General features: G+C 47.2%; 1 protein-coding gene across 3 annotated transcripts in view; it reads left to right on the top strand.

Annotated features, from left to right (window-relative positions):
* TTLL7 (tubulin tyrosine ligase like 7) overlaps positions 1-24,122 on the top strand; it is a 204,912-nt gene that overhangs the window by 125,841 nt on the left and 54,949 nt on the right. For 2 of the 3 annotated variants that reach the window (XM_073544895.1, XM_073544893.1), the window contains exons 18-22: positions 149-429; positions 1,243-1,380; positions 4,167-4,247; positions 5,093-5,253; positions 20,554-20,730. In XM_073544895.1, the coding sequence (XP_073400996.1) occupies positions 149-429; positions 1,243-1,380; positions 4,167-4,247; positions 5,093-5,253; positions 20,554-20,730 (838 nt within the window). The remainder of the gene's footprint in view (positions 1-148; positions 430-1,242; positions 1,381-4,166; positions 4,248-5,092; positions 5,254-20,553; positions 20,731-24,122) is intronic. The other variant, XM_073544894.1, reaches the window with a different exon arrangement.

Raw genomic sequence — 24,122 nt, 5'->3', positions numbered from 1 at the left:
TGACACCGTGTCCCCCGATCCTGCACATGACACCGTGTCCCCCGATCCTGCACATGACACCGTGTCCCCCGATCCTGCACATGACACCGTGTCCCCACATCCTGCAGATAATTGCCACCTGACCTCAGTATTTTGTGCTTCTTTGCAGGTAGGGTGCATTTTAAGCCTCCGATAAAATCACGGCCGTTTACCTATACATCCCCATCATCCTCATCAACTCCAATTAGGCGCTCTGTGAGCTGCCCTCGCTCCATCACCGCACTGAACGCACAGTCTCCACACGTGGAGCAGCATCGGCCGCTCTCATCCAAGGTGTCTGCACAAGTCTCCAGGCTGTCCTCAGGGAACCGGACCAATTCACTGAATCGTAGCTCATCATCGCACCGAGTGCCGCACACGGGGATGTGCAGCAGTATGTACCCAACACTGGTGAGTGGCACCAAGACTCAGGTCAGGCTTCCAGAATGTATTGTGGGTCAGGTTTACTAGCAAGATACGAACATGTACAGGTACTGAAGGAAAAGCCCCCGCTGTGAGCCAGTGTAGAAAGTCTTGCAAGTGGCCAGAGTGCAAACCTGTACATGTAACATGGAGAACAAGAGTGGGAAAATAGACTTAGCACATTGCATTTACTGATACTAGAATGTCAAGGTCCACATTCAACTGAGTCATTAAACCCCACCACTAGGGGGAGCTCCCTGTATACAGAGATACATGATAAGATCCTGTCTGCAGTCACCACTAGGGGGAGCTCCCTGTATACAGAGATACATGATAAGATCCTGTCTGCAGTTACCACTAGGGGGAGCTCCCTATATACAGAGATACATGATAAGATCCTGTCTGCAGTCACCACTAGGGGAAGCTCCCTGTATACAGAGATACATGATAAGATCTTGTCTGCAGTCACCACTAGGGAGAGCTCCCTATATACAGAGATACATGATAAGATCCTGTCTGCAGTCACCACTAGGGGGAGCTCCCTGTATACAGAGATTCATGATAAGATCCTGTCTGCAGTCACCACTAGGGGGAGCTCCCTATATACAGAGATACATGATAAGATCCTGTCTGCAGTCACCACTAGGGGAAGCTCCCTGTATACAGAGATACATACGGTAATATTCTGTCTTTGGCCACCACTAGGGGGAGCTCCTATGCATCTGTTAATGTCCTCATATCTATTGGTTTTTCCTTTTCGTTGACTTTTCTTCACCATTTCTGCTTTTTCTCTGCCTTAAGAATGAATCCACTCTTCATCATATGTCCAAAGACCAGGAAGAGGAGCTGACGAGACAAACGTTACACGTTCTTCAGAACATGAGGATCAGGTTTCCAGGGAAGATGGATGAAGATGAAACATGCGCCATTATAGATGAAGTAAGCGCACACATCGTTCCGGCAGATGCCGGGTCATCAGACTCCTGTGGACCAATAACTTTTCCACTTCTGGCCTTACCCCTGCTCTGTACTTTCAGGGCTGAGTCACCCTGTGTGCCGCAGTATGGGGCTCAGTGCAGTATCGCACTTCAGGGTTCATGGGTATCTTGGTTATACAGCATACTGTCACCATGCGATCGGGACCTGCATCTCTAGTGCTGGGAAAAGCAGCAGTGTAAAGCATGGAGGAGGCAGATCCTTTGTAGCTGCATAAAAAGCACAGAGTGATGCTAATGAGCTGCCGGAGGGGGAAGTGACAACTCAGAAAATGGACAGAAATTAGATCTTATTTCCTGAGGTTCTCAGTGGCTTATATATTTTTGACCCATTCTGGGCATGGACTGTCAGTGATTAGTGAGGGGCCGGCCCTGGGGCCCCTGCTGATCATTAGGATTGTCCCTTTAGTCGGTGACTACCTGCAGGTACAGGGGCTCGTTTATGCAGGCGGCTGATGAGCAGAATGAATCGGCTCCGATGCTCCAGCAAACACGTGTCCCCTTCACATGTTGCACAGCGCCATACACACCTTGTGGCAGAGCCTGGTACTGCGGCTTAACCCCATCATCATGAATGGCTGCAGGACCAGGCTCAATATTTTCTTCTCAATAAATCGCTGATAATAGAGACTTTTTTGCCCTCATTTACATATTATCAGCATGTCTCGAGGCGTCGTTTTGTGTCCAGCCGCGGTCCGCAGCGTCGTTCTCCTGTAAGTCACCGAATACACAACGCTCGGAATATCCAGAACCTTCATAATGAATATCTGATTAGCCGAATGAACGTTCCCCTTAGGCTATGTGCACACGTATGCAGTACATTTCTGCATAAAAGCAGGACTCCTTCCCAGAAAACGTGCGTTTTGCCGCGATTTTTTCCGCACGTCCCCAGACACATAGAAAATAGCCAGAAATGCAGAATTTACCGTGAAATTAATGAGCAGGCTGCGTTTACTGCAAAGCACAAAAAGTGCAAAATGCATTAAAATGAACGGGAAGCTTCTTTTAAGCGGATTTTTTGGTAAATCCGCGGGAAAAACGCGAAAAAAACCGCTGTGTGTGAAGACAGCCTTAAGCTTAATGCTTTTAGTGACTTTTGTTCTGCGCGTCCGTTGAGAACTCGAGCGGCTCCTGCCGAAAAAGAAGAATGTTCTTGACAATGAGCCGGGGAATCACACAATTAACATTCACGCCGATTCTCCTCGGGGCCGTAACCCGCTCCGGCACACCACTGCCGCGTCCTTACAGTCCGACGTGCCACGAAAAACAGGGGAAAGATTTATGTTCTTTTTACAACCTCTGGACGCTCTTCAAGAAGAAGTCCCAGTGGCACCGGCACGGTTCTACCAGTGAGATGTAGCCGCGGATGCGGGGGAAAGTGTTTTCTTAGTTTACAGCTCTGGTGGAAGCGCACCGCAGGGACCATTTACTTCAGAGGTAACGTTTACTCAGGATGGATATTTCCCAGGCTGAAAAAAAAAATCACCGGCAGCACCAGCCAAAAGCCGTCAGGACTGAAACGTGTCCTGGCTGCGGGGCCAGAAGTGCAGCGGAAAAGCAGCATGAAATAGACGTAAAGATCTGCAGAGGTCAGGAGCCGATAGTCCGCACCTATGTACACCATTTGTTCCAGGCCGTGAGTGATCGTCACATTCAGGATCTGGAACAGGTGTCAGAACCCTTTCAGCCATGACGGTGGAAGAATTGGACTGGAAGGGTAGGGACGATGATGAAGCCACTGGTCGATGTGTTAGTCTGCGGTAATCATTGGGTGCACCACTGACCAGATCACCCACGATCAGGTGTGAAACCCACAAGCGAGTGTTCTGTCACCCTGCAGCACCTCCGCAGGTGAAATGAAACATTGCACGTTATACCTGCTGAGAGAAGGAGCCCTTACATGTAATGCAGGGAGATGCTGAGAGAAGGAGACTTTCTTTGTACCTACTAGGACCCGAGCGAGGACCTTTTTGCTGCCTAAAAGAGTATTTGCACTTTTTTTTTTTTTTTTTAACACAACTGTAAAAGCCGCCATGAGTCACAAACAGGAAAATTAATCAAAACGAAAAAAATATTAAAGTGGCCTTTACCCGATCATACTAGTGAGGGCAGGTTGCAAAATAAATACAAGCATCCAGTAAGGCGTATCCATTAGCTCGGAGCCGAAACATGCCCCCTTTACCCAAGGTGCCCCTGTGCCTAGCGTCTTGTGTTTTTTGGCGCGCAGTACCTGGTGTCTACTGGGCACTATCTTGCCTCTCTGCTTCCCTGATGGAGCTCTGTTTTGCTCCTGTACTCCACCTTAGGCAGGGAGGCGACTGTGCCGGATGCTTTTGCTCCCCTTGATAGTCCAATGGCCGCTTATAACAATTGGTTTATTTCCATCCCTGGTGGTTTGAGGCACCAGATAATCTATAGTCCCTTTTGTCTTGCACTTTTATGCCGGTTTGTAGCGTCCTCTGCAGCACATTAGTGCAGGAATTACCGCCACACCATTCCCTGTGATGGAGCTCTGTGTGCACCCACGATGCTCCTCCGGGGCAGGTAAGCAATATTCTTAGCCACGCCCACTGCCCCGCCCCTGCTTACCAACAGCAAGGAAGGTGAATGTAGACTCACTTGGTGTAATTCTACCTCTTCTTCATGGCTTCATTTCTTTTTTCCCCATTCCTTATAATTATTCTGCACAAACACAAGGATTTCTAACACCTTTCCACTGTGCTTGTACAGATAATGGAGAACTGGCGATATCACAAACCCAAGGTGGCGTCCTACTGGCTGATAGAGCTGGATTCTGTGAAGCAGAGAAAGGTAAGAGACGTCGGCTGTTACCCATGTATCTTCTCTGCTTTCTGGTTTTTATATGTACCGGTAGTGACTGGGGTCTGTCTGGTGGCCGACGTCTGCCCCCTCAGAGGTGGATATCATATAGGATGTTATATGCAATGATCCATCAGGAAGGACGGAGCCCAGGAGGCGAGCTCATCGCATACCAGTCAGAATCCATGCAGCCGGATTCCCAAAGCTACAACTCCCATCGGGCTGCGACGGGTCTGTTAAATATCTCCAAAATATGTCAGGTGTAGTACTGGAGGTATACAGAGATTATGGCCCTATAGATTACGGAGTAGCGGTATTACATCTATATGGCGGCATTTTATTCTGACTGCCGCCTCTGTGGATTATTCTCCTCCTCTGCATTGAACCTCGGCTTTTCCCCCATTGCTTGGCCGTGCAATATTCGGCATTTCAGATTTCAGCCCCCTCCGGTTCTTCAATAAAAACACCTAAGTCTGGCGATAATTCGGGGGTGAATCTGTTTTATGGAAGTCATAGGCAGAGATACAGCCTGACACGGCCTCAAGAAGCAGAGGAATTGTAACGCTAACAGAATCCATGCATATGTCCCATCGGGAGTGAATTTTGATGAACAGATCATGGATTGTTTTTCTGCAGAGCATTGGCTAGACGCTTCTTGTATCAGCAGGGCCCCCACTGACCGGCTTTATGTAGGGGGGCCCAAAAGTGATATCATGGTAAATACTGGGATTTCTTGCCTTATACTATGTGGCGCCCCCTCCTGGTGATACCTGCTCTGTTCGCCTGTCATCTCCAGGGTTTACACGGTACGTCTGACTCTTTTTCTCTCTTCTCAGATTTTGGACATCGTGAGGTCAAACATTCGCTCGGTTCTGCAGCGCGTCTGGCGCGTGTCGGATGTAGAGTGTTTACACTTGTACCGGAGCTTTAACCGTGTGTTCAATCGTCTCCTGTGGAGTCACGGCCAGGGACTGTGGAGCTGCTTCTGTGACTCCAGGTACGCTCTGCGCGCCCTCTTCTCTGCCCCCAGGTGCGCTCTGCGCGCCCTCTTCTCTGCCCCCAGGTGCGCTCTGCCCGACCTCTTCTCTGCCCCCAGGTGCGCTCTGCCCGACCTCTTCTCTGCCCCCAGGTGCGCTCTGCACGCCCTCTTCTCTGCCCCCAGGTGCGCTCTGCACGCCCTCTTCTCTGCCCCCAGGTGCGCCCTGCACGCCCTCTTCTCTGCCCCCAGGTGCGCTCTGCACGCCCTCTTCTCTGCCCCCAGGTGCGCTCTGCACGCCCTCTTCTCTGCCCCCCAGGTGCGCTCTGCACGCCCTCTTCTCTGCCCCCCAGGTGCGCTCTGCACGCCCTCTTCTCTGCCCCCCAGGTGCGCTCTGCACGCCCTCTTCTCTGCTCCCCAGGTGCGCTCTGCACGACCTCTTCTCTGCCTCCAGCTACGCTCTGCACGATCTCTTCTCTGCCCCCAGCTACGCTCTGCACGACCTCGTCTCTGCCCCCAGCTACGCTCTGCACGACCTCGTCTCTGCCCCCAGCTACGCTCTGCACGACCTCGTCTCTGCCCCCAGCTACGCTCTGCACGACCTCTTCTCTGCCCCCAGCTACGCTCTACACGACCTCTTCTCTGCCCCCAGCTACGCTCTGCACGACCTCTTCTCTGCCCCCAGCTACGCTCTGCACGACCTCTTCTCTGCCCCCAGCTACGCTCTGCACGACCTCTTCTCTGCCCCCAGCTACGCTCTGCACGACCTCTTCTCTGCCCCCAGCTACGCTCTGCACGAGCTCTTCTCTGCCCCCAGCTACGCTCTGCACGAGCTCTTCTCTGCCCCCAGCTACGCTCTGCACGACCTCTTCTCTGCCCCCAGCTACGCTCTGCACGACCTCTTCTCTGCCCCCAGCTACGCTCTGCACGACCTCTTCTCTGCCCCCAGCTACGCTCTGCACGACCTCTTCTCTGCCCCCAGCTACGCTCTGCACGACCTCTTCTCTGCCCCCAGCTACGCTCTGCACGACCTCTTCTCTGCCCCCAGCTAAGCTCTGCACGACCTCTTCTCTGCCCCCAGCTACGCTCTGCACGACCTCTTCTCTGCCCCCAGCTACGCTCTGCACGACCTCTTCTCTGCCTCTAGGTACGCTCTCGTCTCTGCAGTGTCGTACATGGTAAATACCGGCCGGATAACGGGGGATGCTCGTGTTGTATACAGAGCCATATACACCTGTCCTATACAAGTGACCAATGAGCCGCTCTCAGTGTGTACAGAGCCATATACACCTGTCCTATACAAGTGACCGAGGAGCCGTTCTCAGCGTGTCCAGAGCCGTATACACCTGTCCTATACAAGTGAGAGGAGCCGCTCTCAGTGTGTACAGAGCCGTATACACCTGTCCTATACAAGTGACCAATGAGCCGCTCTCAGTGTGTACAGAGCCGTATACACCCTCTTCTCTGCCCCCAGGTGCGCTCTGCCCGACCTCTTCTCTGCCTCCAGGTGCGCTCTGCACGCCCTCTTCTCTGCCCCCAGGTGTGCTCTGCACGCCCTCTTCTCTGCCCCCAGGTGCGCTCTGCGCGCCCTCTTCTCTGCCCCCAGGTGCGCTCTGCGCGCCCTCTTCTCTGCCCCCAGGTGCGCTCTGCCCGACCTCTTCTCTGCCCCCAGGTGCGCTCTGCCCGACCTCTTCTCTGCCCCCAGGTGCGCTCTGCACGCCCTCTTCTCTGCCCCCAGGTGCGCTCTGCACGCCCTCTTCTCTGCCCCCAGGTGCGCTCTGCACGCCCTCTTCTCTGCCCCCAGGTGCGCTCTGCACGCCCTCTTCTCTGCCCCCAGGTGCGCTCTGCACGCCCTCTTCTCTGCCTCCCAGGTGCGCTCTGCACGCCCTCTTCTCTGCCCCCCAGGTGCGCTCTGCACGCCCTCTTCTCTGCCCCCCAGGTGCGCTCTGCACGCCCTCTTCTCTGCCCCCAGCTACGCTCTGCACGACCTCTTCTCTGCCCCCAGCTACGCTCTGCACGACCTCTTCTCTGCTCCCAGCTACGCTCTGCACGACCTCTTCTCTGCCCCCAGCTACGCTCTGCACGACCTCTTCTCTGCCCCCAGCTACGCTCTGCACGACCTCTTCTCTGCCCCCAGCTACGCTCTGCACGACCTCTTCTCTGCCTCTAGGTACGCTCTCGTCTCTGCAGTGTCGTACACGGTAAATACCGGCCGGATAACGGGGGATGCTCGTGTTGTATACAGAGCCATATACACCTGTCCTATACAAGTGACCAATGAGCCGCTCTCAGTATGTACAGAGCCGTATACACCTGTCCTATACAAGTGAGAGGAGCCGCTCTCAGTGTGTACAGAGCCGTATACACCTGTCCTATACAAGTGACCAATGAGCCGCTCTCGGCGTGTACAGAGCCGTATACACCTGTCCTATACAAGTGACTGAGGAGCCGCTCTCAGTGTATACAGAGCCATATACACCTGTCCTATACAAGTGACCAATGAGCCGCTCTCAGTATGTACAGAGCCGTATACACCTGTCCTATACAAGTGAGAGGAGCCGCTCTCAGTGTGTACAGAGCCGTATACACCTGTCCTATACAAGTGACCAATGAGCCGCTCTCGGCGTGTACAGAGCCGTATACACCTGTCCTATACAAGTGACTGAGGAGCCGCTCTCAGTGTGTACAGAGCCATATACACCTGTCCTATACAAGTGACAGAGGAGCCGCCCTCAGTGTGTACAGAGCCGTATACACCTGTCCTATACAAGTGAGAGGAGCCGCTCTCAGTGTGTACAGAGCCGTATACACCTGTCCTATACAAGTGACCAATGAGCCGCTCTCAGCGTGTACAGAGCCGTATACACCTGTCCTATACAAGTGACCAATGAGCCGCTCTCAGCGTGTACAGAGCCGTATACACCTGTCCTATACAAGTGACCAATGAGCCGCTCTCAGCGTGTACAGAGCCGTATACACCTGTCCTATACAAGTGACTGAGGAGCCGCTCTCAGTGTGTACAGAGCCATATACACCTGTCCTACACAAGTGACAGAGGAGCCGCCCTCAGTGTGTACAGAGCCGTATACACCTGTCCTATACAAGTGAGAGGAGCCGCTCTGTGTGTACAGAGCCGTATACACCTGTCCTATACAAGTGACCAATGAGCCGCTCTCAGCGTGTACAGAGCCATATACACCTGTCCTATACAAGTGACTGAGGAGCCGCTCTCAGTGTGTACAGAGCCATATACACCTGTCCTATACAAGTGACAGAGGAGCCGCCCTCAGTGTGTACAGAGCCGTATACACCTGTCCTATACAAGTGAGAGGAGCCGCTCTCAGTGTGTACAGAGCCGTATACACCTGTCCTATACAAGTGACCAATGAGCCGCTCTCAGCGTGTACAGAGCCGTATACACCTGTCCTATACAAGTGACTGAGGAGCCGCTCTCAGTGTGTACAGAGCCATATACACCTGTCCTATACAAGTGACAGAGGAGCCGCCCTCAGTGTGTACAGAGCCGTATACACCTGTCCTATACAAGTGACAGAGGAGCCGCCCTCAGTGTGTACAGAGCCATATACACCTGTCCTATACAAGTGACAGAGGAGCCGCTCTCAGTGTGTACAGAGCCATATACACCTGTCCTATACAAGTGACAGAGGAGCCGCCCTCAGTGTGTACAGAGCCGTATACACCTGTCCTATACAAGTGAGAGGAGCCGCTCTCAGTGTGTACAGAGCCGTATACACCTGTCCTATACAAGTGACCAATGAGCCGCTCTCAGCGTGTACAGAGCCGTATACACCTGTCCTATACAAGTGACCGAGGAGTCGCTGGTTACCTGGTACATACGAGCTCTGGTTATATCTGCAGTTGCAGCCGTCGCGTTTTCTGCTCGGTAATACACTAATATATCACTCTCCAGGACACAATCTGCAGATTATACTCCAGTTTATAATCCCTAAATGTGGATAATATTTTCTATTAATGGGAATCTGTGGAGAATTAAGGCTGTAGATTAGGATTATCTGCTCTGGATTTCATGTAATAGAGCGATGATTGCTGCGATAAAGGGGCACTGTCCCTTTAAGGATTAAAGCAACAGGAGGAGCTTAAGCCTGCAGCAATTCCCCGGAATGATCACGTATGGCCCTCTGAATGAAGGACGGATGTAAACGGTCGGACCCCAGTAAGGCCTGTTTCACACATCCGTTTGTCTCCATCAGTCAAAATCCGCCGTTTTGCAAAAAAACGGATCCGCCGACATGACAGGACAGACAGTGAAACGTTTTTTTGCTGGCCGGATCCGCATTTGTACACTGCGTATGCCCGGAAGAATTGCCTTTGCCGGAAATTTAACCCTAAATCCCGGTCTAGCGGCTGAGAAAATCTCTCTCTCGGCACGGGTTCCTTTAAAATTCAGCCGTCGCCAGATCCGTCTAAACAACGGTCCGCTGCCACACGTTCCTCTCAGTCCGCCGACGGATCCGTTTTCCGCCATTTTGGCGGATAGCAACTGATCTGAAAGACGGATGTGTGTAACAGACACGGCTATTGCACGCCTGCCCTGTGCACACGGTGTAGGTGCGGTCGCTCCGCCGCGCTCCTTATTGTTTTGAGCTGAAAGCAAATGGAGTGAACTGCATGGAGAATACGTGATCCTTCATGGGTGTCACCACCTGCACCAGAGAATGAAAATAATCGGGCATTGGCGGCACATGACTGCCACCGCTCCATCTTTACTGCATGGGACTGCCACAGGCAGCTGAGTGCAGCGCTCCATCTTTACTGCATGGGACTGCCACAGGCAGCTGAGTGCAGCACTCCATCTTTACTGCATGGGACTGCCACAGGCAGCTGAGTGCAGCACTCCATCTTTACTGTATGGAACTCCACAGGCAGCTGAGTGCAGCACTCCATCTTTACTGTATGGAACTCCACAGGCAGCTGAGTGCAGCACTCCATCTTTACTGTATGGAACTCCACAGGCAGCTGAGTGCAGCACTCCATCTTTACTGCTTGGGAGTGCAGCGCTCCATCTTTACTGTATGGGACTGCCACAGGCAGCTGAGTGCAGCGCTCCACTATCTCCAACAGGCTCACGAGGAAGCAGTAGAGCATTGCTGCAGTAAGTGGCTGATGGGGCATTTCAGCGTCCCGGCCTCTGGATTGTTGGGAGTTCCTGCAGTCTGACCCCATGATCCACAAGTTATTTTGTGGACTAGCCCTCTAATATCTACATTCTACTGTCCTGGGCATTAATTACAGTCATATGTTAAAGTTTGGGCACCCCTATTAATGTTAACCTTTTTTCTTTATAACAATTTTGGTTTTTGCAACAGCTATTTTAGTTTCATATATCTAATAACTGATGGACTCAGTTATATTTCTGGATTCAAATGAGGTTTATTGTACTAACAGAAAATGTGCAATATGCATTTTAACAAAATTTGACCGGTGCAAAAGTATGGGCACCTCAGCATAAAAAGTGACATTAATGTTTCGTAGATCCTCCTTTTGCAAAAATAACAGCCTCTAGTCGCTTCCTGTAGCTATTGAGTTCCTGGATGAAGTTATTTGTGACCATTCCTGTTTACAAAACAATTCCAGTTCAGCTAAGTTTGATGGTCGCCGAGCATGGACAGCCCGTTTCAAATCATCCCACAGATGTTCAATGATATTCAGGTCTGGGGACTGGGATGGCCATTCCAGAACATTGTAATTGTTCCTCTGCATGAATGCCTGAGTAGATTTGGAGCGGTGTTTTGGATCATTGTCTTGCTGAAATATCCATCCCCTGCGTAACTTCAACTTCATCACTGATTCTGATTCTTGCACATTATTGTCAAGAATCTGCTAATACTGAGTTGAATCCATGCGACCCTCAACTTTAACAAGATTCTCGGTGCTAGCATTGGCCACACAGCCCCAAAGCATGATGGAACCTCCACCAAATTTTACTGTGGGTAGCAAGTGTTTTCTTGGAATGCTGTGTTTTTTAGCCTCCATGCATAACGCCTTTTTGTATGACCAAATAACTCAATCTTTGTTTCATCAGTCCACAGGACCTTCATCCAAAATGTAACTGGCTTGTCCCAATGTGCTTTTGCATACCTCAGGTGACTCTGTTTGTGGCGTGCTTGCAGAAACGGCTTCTTTCGCATCACTCTCCCATACAGCTTCTCCTTGTGCAAAGTGCGCTGTATTGTTGACCGATGCACAGTGACACCATCTGCAGCAAGATGATGCTGCAGGTCTTTGGAGGTGGTCTGTGGATGGTCCTTGACTGTTCTCACCATTCTTCTTCTCTGCCTTTCTGATATTTTTCTTGGCCTGCCACTTCTGGGCTTAACAAGAACTGTACCTGTGTTCTTCCATTTCCTTACTATGTTCCTCACAGTGGAAACTGACAGGTTAAATCTCTGAGACAACTTTTTGTATCCTTCCCCTGAAAAGCTATGTTGAATAATCTTAGTTTTCGGATCATTTGAGAGTTGTTTTGAGGAGCCCATGATGCCACTCTTCATAGGAGAATCAAATAGGAGAACTACTTGCAAGTGGCCACTTTAAATACCTTTTCTCATGATTTGATACACCTGGCTATGAAGTTCAAAGCTCAATGAGGTTACAAAACCAATTTAGTGCTTCAGGAAGTCAGTAAAAAGTAGTTAGGAGTGTTCAAATCAAGAAAATGATAAGGGTGCCCATACTTTTGCACCGGTCAAGTTTTGTTTAAATGCAGATTGCACATTTTCTGTTAGTACAATAAACCTCATTTGAATCCAGAAATATAACTGAGTCCATCAGTTATTAGATACAGTCATATGTTAAAGTTTGGGTACCCCTATTAATGTTAATCTTTTTTCTTTATAACAATTTTGGTTTTTGCAACAGCTATTTCAGCTTCGTATATCTAATAACTGATGGACTCAGTTATATTTCTGGATTCAAATGAGGTTTATTGTACTAACAGAAAATGTGCAATCTGCATTTAAACAAAATTTGACCGGTGCAAAAGTATGGGCACCCTTATTTTCTTGATTTGAACACTCCTAACTACTTTTTACTGACTTCCTGAAGCACTAAATTGGTTTTGTAACCTCATTGAGCTTTGATCTTCATAGCCAGGTGTATCAAATCATGAGAAAAGGTATTTAAAGTGGCCACTTGCAAGTAGTTCTCCTATTTGATTCTCCTATGAAGAGTGGCATCATGGGCTCCTCAAAACAACTCTCAATTGATCTGAAAACAAAGATTATTTAACATAGCTTTTCAGGGGAAGGATACAAAAAGTTGTCTCAGAGATTTAACCTGTCAGTTTCCACTGTGAGGAACATAGTAAGGAAATGGAAGAACACAGGTACAGTTCTTGTTAAGCCCAGAAGTGGCAGGCCAAGAAAAATATCAGAAAGGCAGAGAAGAAGAATGGTGAGAACAGTCAAGGACCATCCACAGACCACCTCCAAAGACCTGCAGCATCATCTTGCTGCAGATGGTGTCGCTGTGCATCGGTCAACAGTACAGCGCACTTTGCACAAGGAGAAGCTGTATGGGAGAGTGATGCGAAAGAAGCCGTTTCTGCAAGCACGCCGCAAACAGAGTCGCCTGAGGTCTGCAAAAGCACATTTGGACAAGCCAGTTACATTTTGGAAGAAGGTCCTGTGGACTGATGAAACAAAGATTGAGTTGTTTGGTCATACAAAAAGGCGTTATGCATGGAGGCTAAAAAACACAGCATTCCAAGAAAAACACTTGCTACCCACAGTAAAATTTGGTGGAGGTTCCATCATGCTTTGGGGCTGTGTGGCCAATGCAGGCACCGGGAATCTTGTTAAAGTTGAGGTTCGCATGGATTCAACTCTGTATCAGCAGATTCTTGACAATAATGTGCAAGAATCAGTGACGAAGTTGAAGTTATGCAGGGGATGGATATTTCAGCAAGACAATGATCCAAAACACCGCTCCAAATCTACTCAGGCATTCATGCAGAGGAACAATTACAATGTTCTGGAATGGCCATCCCAGTCCCCAGACCTGAATATCATTGAACATCTGTGGGATGATTTGAAGCGGGCTGTCCATGCTCGGCGACCATCAAACTTAACTGAACTGGAATTGTTTTGTAAACAGGAATGGTCACAAATACCTTCATCCAGGAACTCATTAATAGCTACAGGAAGCGACTAGAGGCTGCTATTTTTGCAAAAGGAGGATCTACGAAATATTATTGTCACTTTTATGTTGAGGTGCCCATACTTTTGCACCGGTCAAATTTTGTTTAAATGCAGATTGCACATTTTCTGTTAGTACAATAAACCTCATTTGAATCCAGAAATATAACTGAGTCCATCAGTTATTAGACATATGAAACTGAAATAGCTGTTGCAAAAACCAAAATTGTTATAAAGAAAAAAGGTTAACATTAATAGGGGTGCCCAAACTTTAACATATGACTGTATATGAAACTGAAACAGCTGTTGCAAAAACCAAAATTGTTATAAAGAAAAAAGGTTAACATTAATAGGGGTGCCCAAACTTTAACATATGACTGTATGTGACACCAGTGGACATTTGCCATTAGGTCCTCCATGATGATTGGCATTTACATCCGAGGCCGTGGAGCAGGGACACTGGCGTGGGCATCATGGATAAAGCATCGATCACTAACATCTTGTAACATCAGAGAGGCGAGTCACTGAGGAGGAACTGAGCTGGCATGATCAGAGGTCCAGTAAATAGCCAGCATGGGACATCCCAAAATAAGTGCTTTGCCCATGCTAAATGCACTTGTCCAGCATAGAGGGAAAACCACAGGCGTGAGAGCGGAGTCTAGAGGAGACCCTGGTCCATCCAGAGGAGCTTTGAATCTTGCATTCAGCTAGACAAAGCAGAATTACATTCATCCAAGAGCTGCTTATCCGGACGTGTGTCTTCTAACCTGTGATGATACCTTTGCCTCCTGCTTTATTGACATCATATACTTAGCACTCCCACAAAAAATGACCCTAAGGGAGGTGACTTCACTATAAGGCAATGTCCGAGCCTTGCAATGTGACCAAGAATAGTTGCTGAGCCAAAGACTCGTCTACAGTCCGCCTGAACCAGCATTTGCCCCACGTTGCACAAAAGGCGTCACATTCAGCCATCCAAACTCTACCATACACTGAAGAGCGGCAAACACCCGGAACAGCCATCTGCAACTGAGCTCTGTGGGGGAGCCAACCTGCATACTTTTATGCCATGAAGTGTTGCCTGTACAGTCGTCTCTAAGGAGAACCAGCCCCTCTTAACACATAAGCTTGGAACCAATAGTCCTAGCTCTGGAGACTGGACGGTCACTGCGGCCTTTTGGCTAAGATCACATACAGTATCTGTTCCCATCAGTGGCTCTTGCCCTGCTTCTATGGAGCGAATACACTAATGCACACTAAAGGAAGCTTTGGGGAGCACACTGGCTGCCACATATCTTACACATCCATGTGCCACTAGTTTGAGAGCCTGAGGTTCAGACGTGCCCCTGGAGTGGTGACTGCAGGGCCTGAACTTATTGGGTGTGGGACCTCACTTGAGTTTTTGGCACTTTTGCACAGCAATGCCTTTTCATTTTTTAAACAGTGCACTCCATTGTTCTGGTGCTTTTGGCCATGATGGAGAGATTTGTGGCTGAAGGTCTGGATGGTATTACACAGACACCTTATATATATTCTGAGCATTTATGTCGTGTGTCCATCACAAGGAATTTTCAGGGTGCAGTTCCCTTATCGGTATCCTCATGGTTACTTTGTGGGAGGGAAAGTGTGACGACTTCAGGGTTGCAAACCCCTTACTCAAAACCCCAAGAGGAGAGCCGACCTAGACTGAGCTATTAGCTTCTACATCTGGGCAAGAAAAATTAAAGTTACATATACTGAATGGGGGGGAATAGAATTAAGCAACAGCATGTGTGGAAAAAGACTTGGGTATTCTAATAGATCACAGACTACACATGATTCAACAGTGTGATGCAGCAGCAAAAAAGGCAGACAGTTCTAGGATTATAAGTATTTTGAGCCCCAGCATGAAACTGACTCGCTTTCATAATTGCAGACCTGCAGTGAAAACGAGACCATGGGCAAAAGTATGTATCTTCATGTCTTCATGATATTTGTGCACCAATACAACCTTTTATAAGACTGAAGCAGATAACCCTTGGTTGTCACTTGGTGATCGCACTGCTTCGGATCACCATTCATTTCTCTGCAGAGGCCACAACAGGTAGAAATGTGGAAGGATGGGCTGTGTCTGCCAGTGTCGGATCCGCTGTTGCTTGACGGCTCTCTTCCTTGGCTAAGACTGGGGTCCCTTGTAGCCCCTCGGAGTTTTCTGTATGTCCCAATTTGAACTATAATATGAGGTTATTTTACTATATATCTGAGTTAGCCTAATATCCTCCTAGGAAAGTTCAAAAGTTTACTTTTTTTTTTTCGTCAAGTCCTGTAAAAGTTTACGTACATTTAATATTTTTTGTTCTGACTGGCGATGGCTTTAAACCTCCAGGCAACTTTGTTTATTATTTTTTCTTTAAGAGAAAACTATTTAAGCTTCTTTGCTCTGGTTTGTGATGCCGGCTGCGTTCTCAGCACCCGGAACATTTTCTAGCCTCCATCTTGGCTGTCATGACATTTTTCCATTAGAGACTATTGGAAGTTGCCCAGAAAATTACCTTACTTATATCAAGCTGCATAATACGCAGCATTTTTTATGTGAAACTTTCCTTCCAACGACTCTTTTCTTTGTGGAGCGATTTGGCAAATGCGCGGCAGAAGGAATATTAAAGAATTGGCTTTATCAGAAGTAGAAAAAAAAAAATTAAAGAGCTGTGATCTATATTCAGACCTGAAGTCCATTTCACGAAGAGATAAGTTCATCTTTTTGGCTTCAGTGTGAAGAGAAAAATAAATAAATTGAAAAATAAAATGACAAAAAAAATAAAAGTAGAAAAAATAAACTTCTGTAACCGCGACTATTGAAATGTATGAATAAATTGCATACGAGAGCGGCTTACTGCAAGTTATCATCAGCCAATGGAAATACCAACAGGCGGCTCGGTTATGGGGCAAATGTATCCGGACAAAAAAAAAAAAAAAGTGTCAGACGAGATGGTTCTGTATTTTCACTTTCTGATTGGATTATTAAAGGCTTGAAAACATTCTTCAGTCTAATGCCAAGAATCCCGAGCCGAGGAGAAGAATGCCGGCGGCCGGCTCCGGTAATCTAAAGTGGAAATGCCAATCACAGTAAAGAAGGTCTTCTATGTATGAGCTAATAACCGGAGCCCCGGATAAGACTTGCTCCCCACCGCTGCCGTCCCTGGAGACACAGGAATCGTCACCCCTGTGTACAGGGCTGAGAGATGCGCCAGCTCCCAGTCACCAGCGTTTCGGGCCACCAGTAAATCTGTGTTTAGATGAAGTATAACATATTGACCCCTTATTTGTCTGGCAGATTTGGGTGTTTAATATTCCCCGTGCTCGGCCGTCTTTATCTCCATGCTGATCACTGAACTGAACTCCAACCTCCCAGAGCACCATCTGTCCTTTCTGCTGTGCGGGCTGTCAGCGAGCCAACCTGCGGCTCTGGTGCCACCGACAAGGTCACATCAGCGCGAGCTGCCAACACTTATATGTCATACTGTGGACAGCGCAGGATCCGCTCCCTCCAAATAGGGACGTTATGTGTATAGTTTATTTTTTCCAGGGGGCCAGTTTGTAGAACTATACTGTATAGGCATGCTCTCCTCAACATTGAAATTACAGCACTGAGAAGTGGTGAACGATGGAGGTCACTGGATGGAGAACATCACTGATCTGCAAATGATGGAAAAATGGAAATGAAATTCTCATCATCTCATTTTATCCAGTCTGGAGTCTGAGCCTCGTGCAGAAATCCTGGCACCTCTGGGCTCGGCTGCCGTCACTGAGGTCATTAATGGTCGTCTGAGGAAGGTTCTTCGGCTGATTGTACAAATCATCAGGGATCCGCTGCCGGCAGCTCCTGTGTAATCACCGATCAATGACATAGCCGATGTGCTCTATGGAGAAAAGTCCGGAGACGCTGCCGGCATAGGAGCAGGTTTAGGCCATGCAGGCAGTTTACAGTAGTGCAAGGAACGTGCGGCCTGGGGATGTTACGTGGAAAAACGGCTCCTGGGACACTTTCACGTTCCCTAATGAAGGCTTCTTTATGGCGTTACCCATGTGATCTCCTGAACAATCTCCAGTGGTCTTTGAATCCTAAGACAAAACACTCATCATTGAGGACAGACCTTCATTCCAGCTTCCATTGCTGTCTTGCTTTACATTAGGATAGCATTTGAAAGTGGTGACGTGAGGTCAGTGGACACAAGTAGAGACCCTGTAACATTACAGAGCGGGGGGCAGAAAAGTCACCACCTCTCTGCAGACCCCATAACTGCAGAATCCAGACCTCCTCTGGTATCAGCACAATCACTGCACCCCCATCAGGAGTATCAGCCGAATAGCTGCAAGCAGCTGTACATCACCAAGCGCAATGCCGAGCGTCGGATGAAGTGATGTAATGCCGCCATCACTGGACTCTGGAGGAAACGTGTTCTGTGCTGTGACGGATCACACAATTGGTATAAACTAGACCGGAGATTGCGAGTCCGACCTCTCCCCAACATCAGGGTCTGACCTCACAAATGCTCTTCTGGATGAAAGGGCAAAAAAGGCAGACTCCATATTGTCTAAAGATGTTGAATTGTGAAGTCAGAAATGCCTCTGTAGGTGGGAACGACAAACCTAAGTACTGACACAAGATTCTTTGTTTCTCCAGGCATTCCCGACTTGGGAATCCTTGCAGATTATTAGCATTTCTGCATCATTAGATTCTGGATTAAATATATCCTTAGATATCTAGAATGAATGAAACGTCTATGGATACTGAATTATTAGATATCTTGGAATTATCAGATGGTCATAGAAATCCCTATACATATATTTCCGAACTCAGGAAGATCCCAGAAAAAGGGGCGATCTCTCAGGATCCAGTAGGAGTTGGCAAATTTCTTGCGCCGCATTAAAAGAAAAAAATCAGTGATTCCAGAAGGTTTGTTGTGTTTCTGTAGATCGGGGCGGTGCGGACAGTCACTGAGGACCAGAGAACGGGTGCAGAGAAGGTGTCACCTAATAGCGGCATCAGTACCGCATGCGCCCAAACACTCAGCATCTCCTGGATGGTTTTGAAGATTCTCAGGGTTTGTGAATATTTGGATGCTGAATTATGACAACGCTTTTAGAATCAACACCCAAGACAGAAATAGCTGAAAACAGAAAGTAATAGATTGCAGAAGAAACAGATTCCGGTTCCGTTCTGCCCATGGGCGCCATAGTTCCCAGTTCCCGGAGCCTCCATCAGTGATGATTGTGAGTTTTGCCTTCCGGCGACAATCCGGTTATGATAGAAGCGGCTCAGATCTATTGGGCTGATATTTTTTGTTTTATTTTACAAAGTATTTCTTTGTTTTTTGTTGACACACATCAAATAGAAAAGAAGCAAATTGATCTGTGGGGACGGCGGAGCGCACTTCTTCAATCAGAGTCATTTCGAGTACATAAATGTTCTTACACACGTGAGATTTGGGAGCCGGTCCGGCAGTCAGAAGAAAATGGAAATCATTAACTTTTCATTACACTGGAAACAGGCCGGAGTCGCCAAATTTATTTACTTAAATTTTTTTTTTCCCTGTTCCTTTACGCTCTTTTGATCTGCGCTCGGCATTGGACAATTGAATTTTCTCCGGTTACATATTTGTTATTAGTTTTGCCGGGATTACGCCTCGCTGTATTCTGAAGTCTACTTGGGATCAATCTGGATTTTCTCTCATCATAATTACTAAAAGCTTCTGACAATTGCTCTCCGTGTGATCGCTGTGAACAGCCACCACGTCCCACGCTTTAAGGAGCATGGCATTAAGAAAGCTGCACCGTTCTGGAATCATAGAGGGCCTTCTGCTTCAGGAAGCTCATGTCATGCAGAACTTTTACTGGAAGACTGCATTTCTGGAAGACTGTACATTAAGTAGGGTTTGATTGATTTCCAGTGGAGTAATGTAATACTTAGTTTCTCCTGTGGGGGTGCTGAAGTGAAACTCAACATTTGTTGGTGCAATCCTAAGCCAATCACTGGTGCACAAAGCAGGACAATTTGAAATCAACTTATGACAACCCATTCTATAGAAAAAGAAAAAAATCTTTAAAGCAGCAGCATGGTGGGCATTATATAGTAGTACTGAGTAGAGTTGTGAATCCCAGTTTGATTAAATAAATACCTTACTATAAAGCAGAGGCATTGTGGTAATTATAAAGCACAACTGACTAGTGTAGCTATTAATCCATCACTGGTATGAAATAGAATAAGCACTTAAAATAAGCAAGAGCATAAAGGACAGTATACAGCAATACTGAGCAGTGTAGCTGTGAACCAAGCTCTGCAGTGAAATAAAACGCTTACTAGCAAACAGCAGCATGGAGGACAATATACAATAGTATCGAGCATTTAACCTGATAAGTCAGCTCTGGAGTGAAACAAAGCATTTACTAGAAAGCAGCAGCATGGAGGACATTATACAGCAGTACTGAGAAGTGTAGCTGTGAATCCATTGCTGGGGTGCAGTAAGCACTTACTAAAAAGCAGCAGCACTCTCTCACACACACACATTCTCTCTCTCTTCTCCATAGACATAGCTGTATACTGATCTCTCAGTGAGCTGACAGTACAAGGTCGAGCTTCATTATAGCAGATTTTTCAGAGGGAATGGTGAAAGAAGCAGATTTTTCTGATAAGATGTAGCTTAACTGCTTTATGCAGTTTGTTGAAGTCCTGCCCTGACTATCCCCCCAAACCGGCCAGTACCTCCACTTTTGGGTGGGTTTTACATCTGTCCTGCCTCTTGTCAGACTGGCACATGCTCGCGGTTAATCACCGGTGGAAGCGATGTTTGTATATTTATAGAAAAGCTGGATACTGCCTCTCCCACGTGTCACAGCCACATCGGGGGTCACCCAGCTTTCCTAGGAACAGACAAGTCTGCGCTGAAATAGTGATATTTATTATTGCAACGCTGAACAATTTTTTCGCAGCTTTTCTCCATCTGTCGCCTTTGGGTTCACGTCTACGGGTCTGTTCCAGCAGATCGCGGGGGGGGTCACACGTCATATTCCTCCCCTCGCTCGGCTAAACCTCCTGTTTCGTATAACGCTTTTATTTTGGCATTTGTGTCCGAGAACATGAGGTCATTTGTGTTTTCTTTGCCAGCAGCACCTCATGGGAGACGATCTTCAGCAAAAGCAGCGAGGTCGTGACACCCGATCAGCTCCAGTGTTGTCATCGGCTGGTCCAGCTCTGCAAAAACTGCCTGCTCGTGGTTTACAAATATGCAAGCGATTTGCGAGGCTCCGTGGCGGGCGCGAGTCCGGATGGGAGCGACACAAGGTATTGATTAGAACATTAAATATCCTCCCGGTAAATCTTGCGTCGCGGTGATGGAAATGGCCACCGGCCCTGCTGACGCACACACCGCACTGTCCGGAGGAGCTCATCTCTCAGGACGCCCGGAACATGTGTTAAAATCATCTTACAGATATTTGCGCCGCGGCTGACAAACCACTGCCTGGAAAACGAGGGCAGTTTCCTCCCCAAAGTGAAAAAATGCAAGATGAGCGCTTCCTCCCTAATAAACCACATTTATATCGTTTATAAAAAACCGTCAGGCATTAGAGACGGTCCTTGTCCAGAGCTGTAAGTCACACGGTGCTAATGGGAAACATTCCTGGAAGATCTCGCTGTCCCTCCAGACCGCGCCAGATCTGACCCTCCCTGTGTAATTACCAGCTGTGGGCACCAGGGGGCAATACGGCACGATTCACGGTCTGTACACGTGCATATCATAGTGCTGCCCCTTTATGTGGTTTTTTGAAGTTTTCAGTGTGATTTTTTTTTTTTTAGGCACTTTTAGTTATTGGGGGGGGGGGGGGGTAGCAATAGGATGAGTCTTAGGCCATGTAGTAATTTTAGAGTTTGAGGACAATTTGGAGGCTTGTGCTTCAAAAACCTCCTCAAAATACTCTGTGTGCACATACCCAAATGGCACAATTATGCTGCAAAAAACATCAAAATTCTCAAAAACTTTGGCAAAAATCCATGTTTTGCTGTGATATTGGTGTAGAGAACGCACCAAAGAATTGACCTGATGCTTTTTCTAAACCATTAAAAACACGCTGAAAGAACCTGCGGCGGCACGGTGGGCGAGTTCTGCTTTGCAATGAATGTAAAGCTATTTGTAAGCAGATTTGAGGGATTTTAATGTGGATTTTGGTGCTGAATTCTCACCAACGACAAACTGTGTGAACATACAAGAGTCGTAACGTGAAAAACTAAAAACAACACATTTATTAACACATGTATGATTTTACCCGGGAGTAAATACTAAATAGTGGAGGTATATGCAAAAAAAAAATCATCACTTAGGCCTGTTTCACGCTTACGTTTCCTTGTCAGTTGGTATCCGCCAAAAAGGCGGAGAATGGATCCGCGGGCAATGATACACCAACGTGAGCTACCGGACCGTTGGTGCGCTGGGATCCGCTGATATGTCAATTTTAAACGAACCGCGCTGAAAAAAACCAAAAAAAAACACTACAATAATCCGTGAGCGGGCAGGCATCTCGCGGGACAGAGATTTTTCTGCAGTCGGTATTTAAGGTTAAGTCTTCCGGAGTAGCAAAAATGCGGATCCGGCGTTGGAAAAAACGTTGCATTGTCCGTGCAGTGATGTCAGCGGATGCCAAAATTTTGGCAGATCCGCAAAATATCGGATCCAACGGATGAACCATCAAGATCCGCCGATAATGCAAGTCTATGGGGGGAAAAAACGGATCCGCCAAGAAAAATGGCAGATCCGTTTTTTTAGCAAATCGGCGGATCTTGACTGATGCTGACAAACGGATGTGTGAAACAGGCCTAACAAAAAAAAAAAAAACATTCCCCCCCCCCAATAAAATAAAGTTCTGCTTCGCTTAATGTTCACTAATTATATGTTTGTTTCCTGCAAGAAAAAGACAAATTGCTGCTAAAAAGTGATTTTTGTTTTGTTAGCGCTACTTCTGAAAGTTTCCTGAAATTTGCGAAAACAAGATTGACAGAGGTGAATTGTGCGGTATTCCGCCATGCTGCGATTGTGCAACCAGAGATCCCAGAATGTCTGTGGATTTGCTTCTCTCTACAATGCTCGCCTCCCTCTTGTCTTGTGGAGTTTCCGCGCTCTTGTTATTTACGGTCTGGTTCACACGCTGCAGTCAGCACGTCCCAGCATCGCAGCCATTATCCACCAGCCTTTCCGCTTCTCTTATCTCTATTAGATAAACGCCTCAGTTCAGAAGAGCAAGAAAATGGCCGCGTTTTGACTGGATCCTTAGGAACATTTCAGATGTAATTTGGGCCGGCAGCGTCAGCATAAAAGTCAATGGTGTGTGTAATCGTTCACTGGAGCGCCACGCGGTCGGTGCGAGCAATTGTGCACGGACTACGATAAGACGAGCGCACTACGTGCCACCCAAGAACTCGCCCGGAATTAGGAGCGCGGGCGATGGGTCGCTAATTATCGCTATAATAAAAGATGTTATAGTTCTGTCTCATGGATGTTCTGAGACTACAACTCTCAGCATGCTTGGAGACCACTTCAGTAGGGTAGGCCATGTTCACATGAGGCTGTTTTAGGAAGCGTTTTTTTTTTCCAATAGAGAAGACGAACTCCAGAAAACCTCTTAAAATATGCTCTGAAAACTCTTCCAATTCATTCTATGGGAAATACACTTTGTTGTTCAGGAGGTTTTTTGGGCTTTTTTTTTTTTTGTTCGTAAGGGATTTTGAAAATAACAGGTGAAAAGAACGTGCAGGCTACTACTTCATGATGTTATCAAAAGGCCACACACAGAGTTTTTTGAGGTTAAGAAATCCAAACTTTTTTCAAGTGGAAACCGCTTCAGGAAGTGCTGCATTTTTGGGCAATTTTTGGAAGAGTTTTTGCAGGCATTTTCCTTCAGGATCTGCTTCAAAGGCAAAGTTCTCACACAGAGTTTTGAGAAATTGTCCTCAAAAACATTCGGAAAACTCTTCCAGTTTAGTTCCGTGGGAAATCCACCTTGCTGTCCATACGAGGCTTCTATTCAACTTTTCCCTGAAGAGATTTTGAAAAACGCCTGGTAGAAAAAAAAATAAAAAGAAAGCGCATGTCACTTTTGACTGTATTCAGGGGTTTTTGTTTTTAAGTACTGAACAGCAGTTATTTTTTTCAAGTGAGAACTTCTTTTAGAAAACACTAAAAACTGGGAAACTCTTTTCTCCTAAGGTTTGCAGTCTTTTGTTTGGACTGTGATTGGAGAACGTTCTTTCAGGATCAACTTTTCTTTCAGGTGTTTTTCAAAACTTCTTCAGGATAAAAAAAAAAAAAAAAGCTGAGAAAACTCCTCACATGAGCGACAGTCCTCTGACCCAAGTATAGGTGCAAAAGATTGAACATAAAAAGGAATTGGAAAGGTTTTTCCAAGTGTTTTTGAAGCAGTTTTTGGAACGCATGAAATCCCCCCCAAAAAAACATTTCAAAAGCTCTGTGTGAACAAAGTGTAAAAGGAGTTTTTCAAAACCTTCTAGAAAAAAAAAAAAGCTCAAAAGATTATATGCACAGCAAAGTGGTTTCCCCATAGAAAAGGAGTAGGAAGAGTTTTCCAAGGTTTGTTTTTTTCTCACAGGGGGATTTTGGAGAAAATCATTTATAAAAAAAAATCCCCATAAATTCGATTTGAACATTAGGATATCGCATAGATCTG

This window comes from Dendrobates tinctorius, unplaced genomic scaffold (genome assembly GCF_039654945.1).
Source record: "Dendrobates tinctorius isolate UK_male_01 unplaced genomic scaffold, ASM3965494v1 ptg000138l, whole genome shotgun sequence".
NCBI lineage: Eukaryota > Metazoa > Chordata > Amphibia > Anura > Dendrobatidae > Dendrobates > Dendrobates tinctorius.
This window is presented reverse-complemented; position numbering and strand designations above follow the sequence as displayed.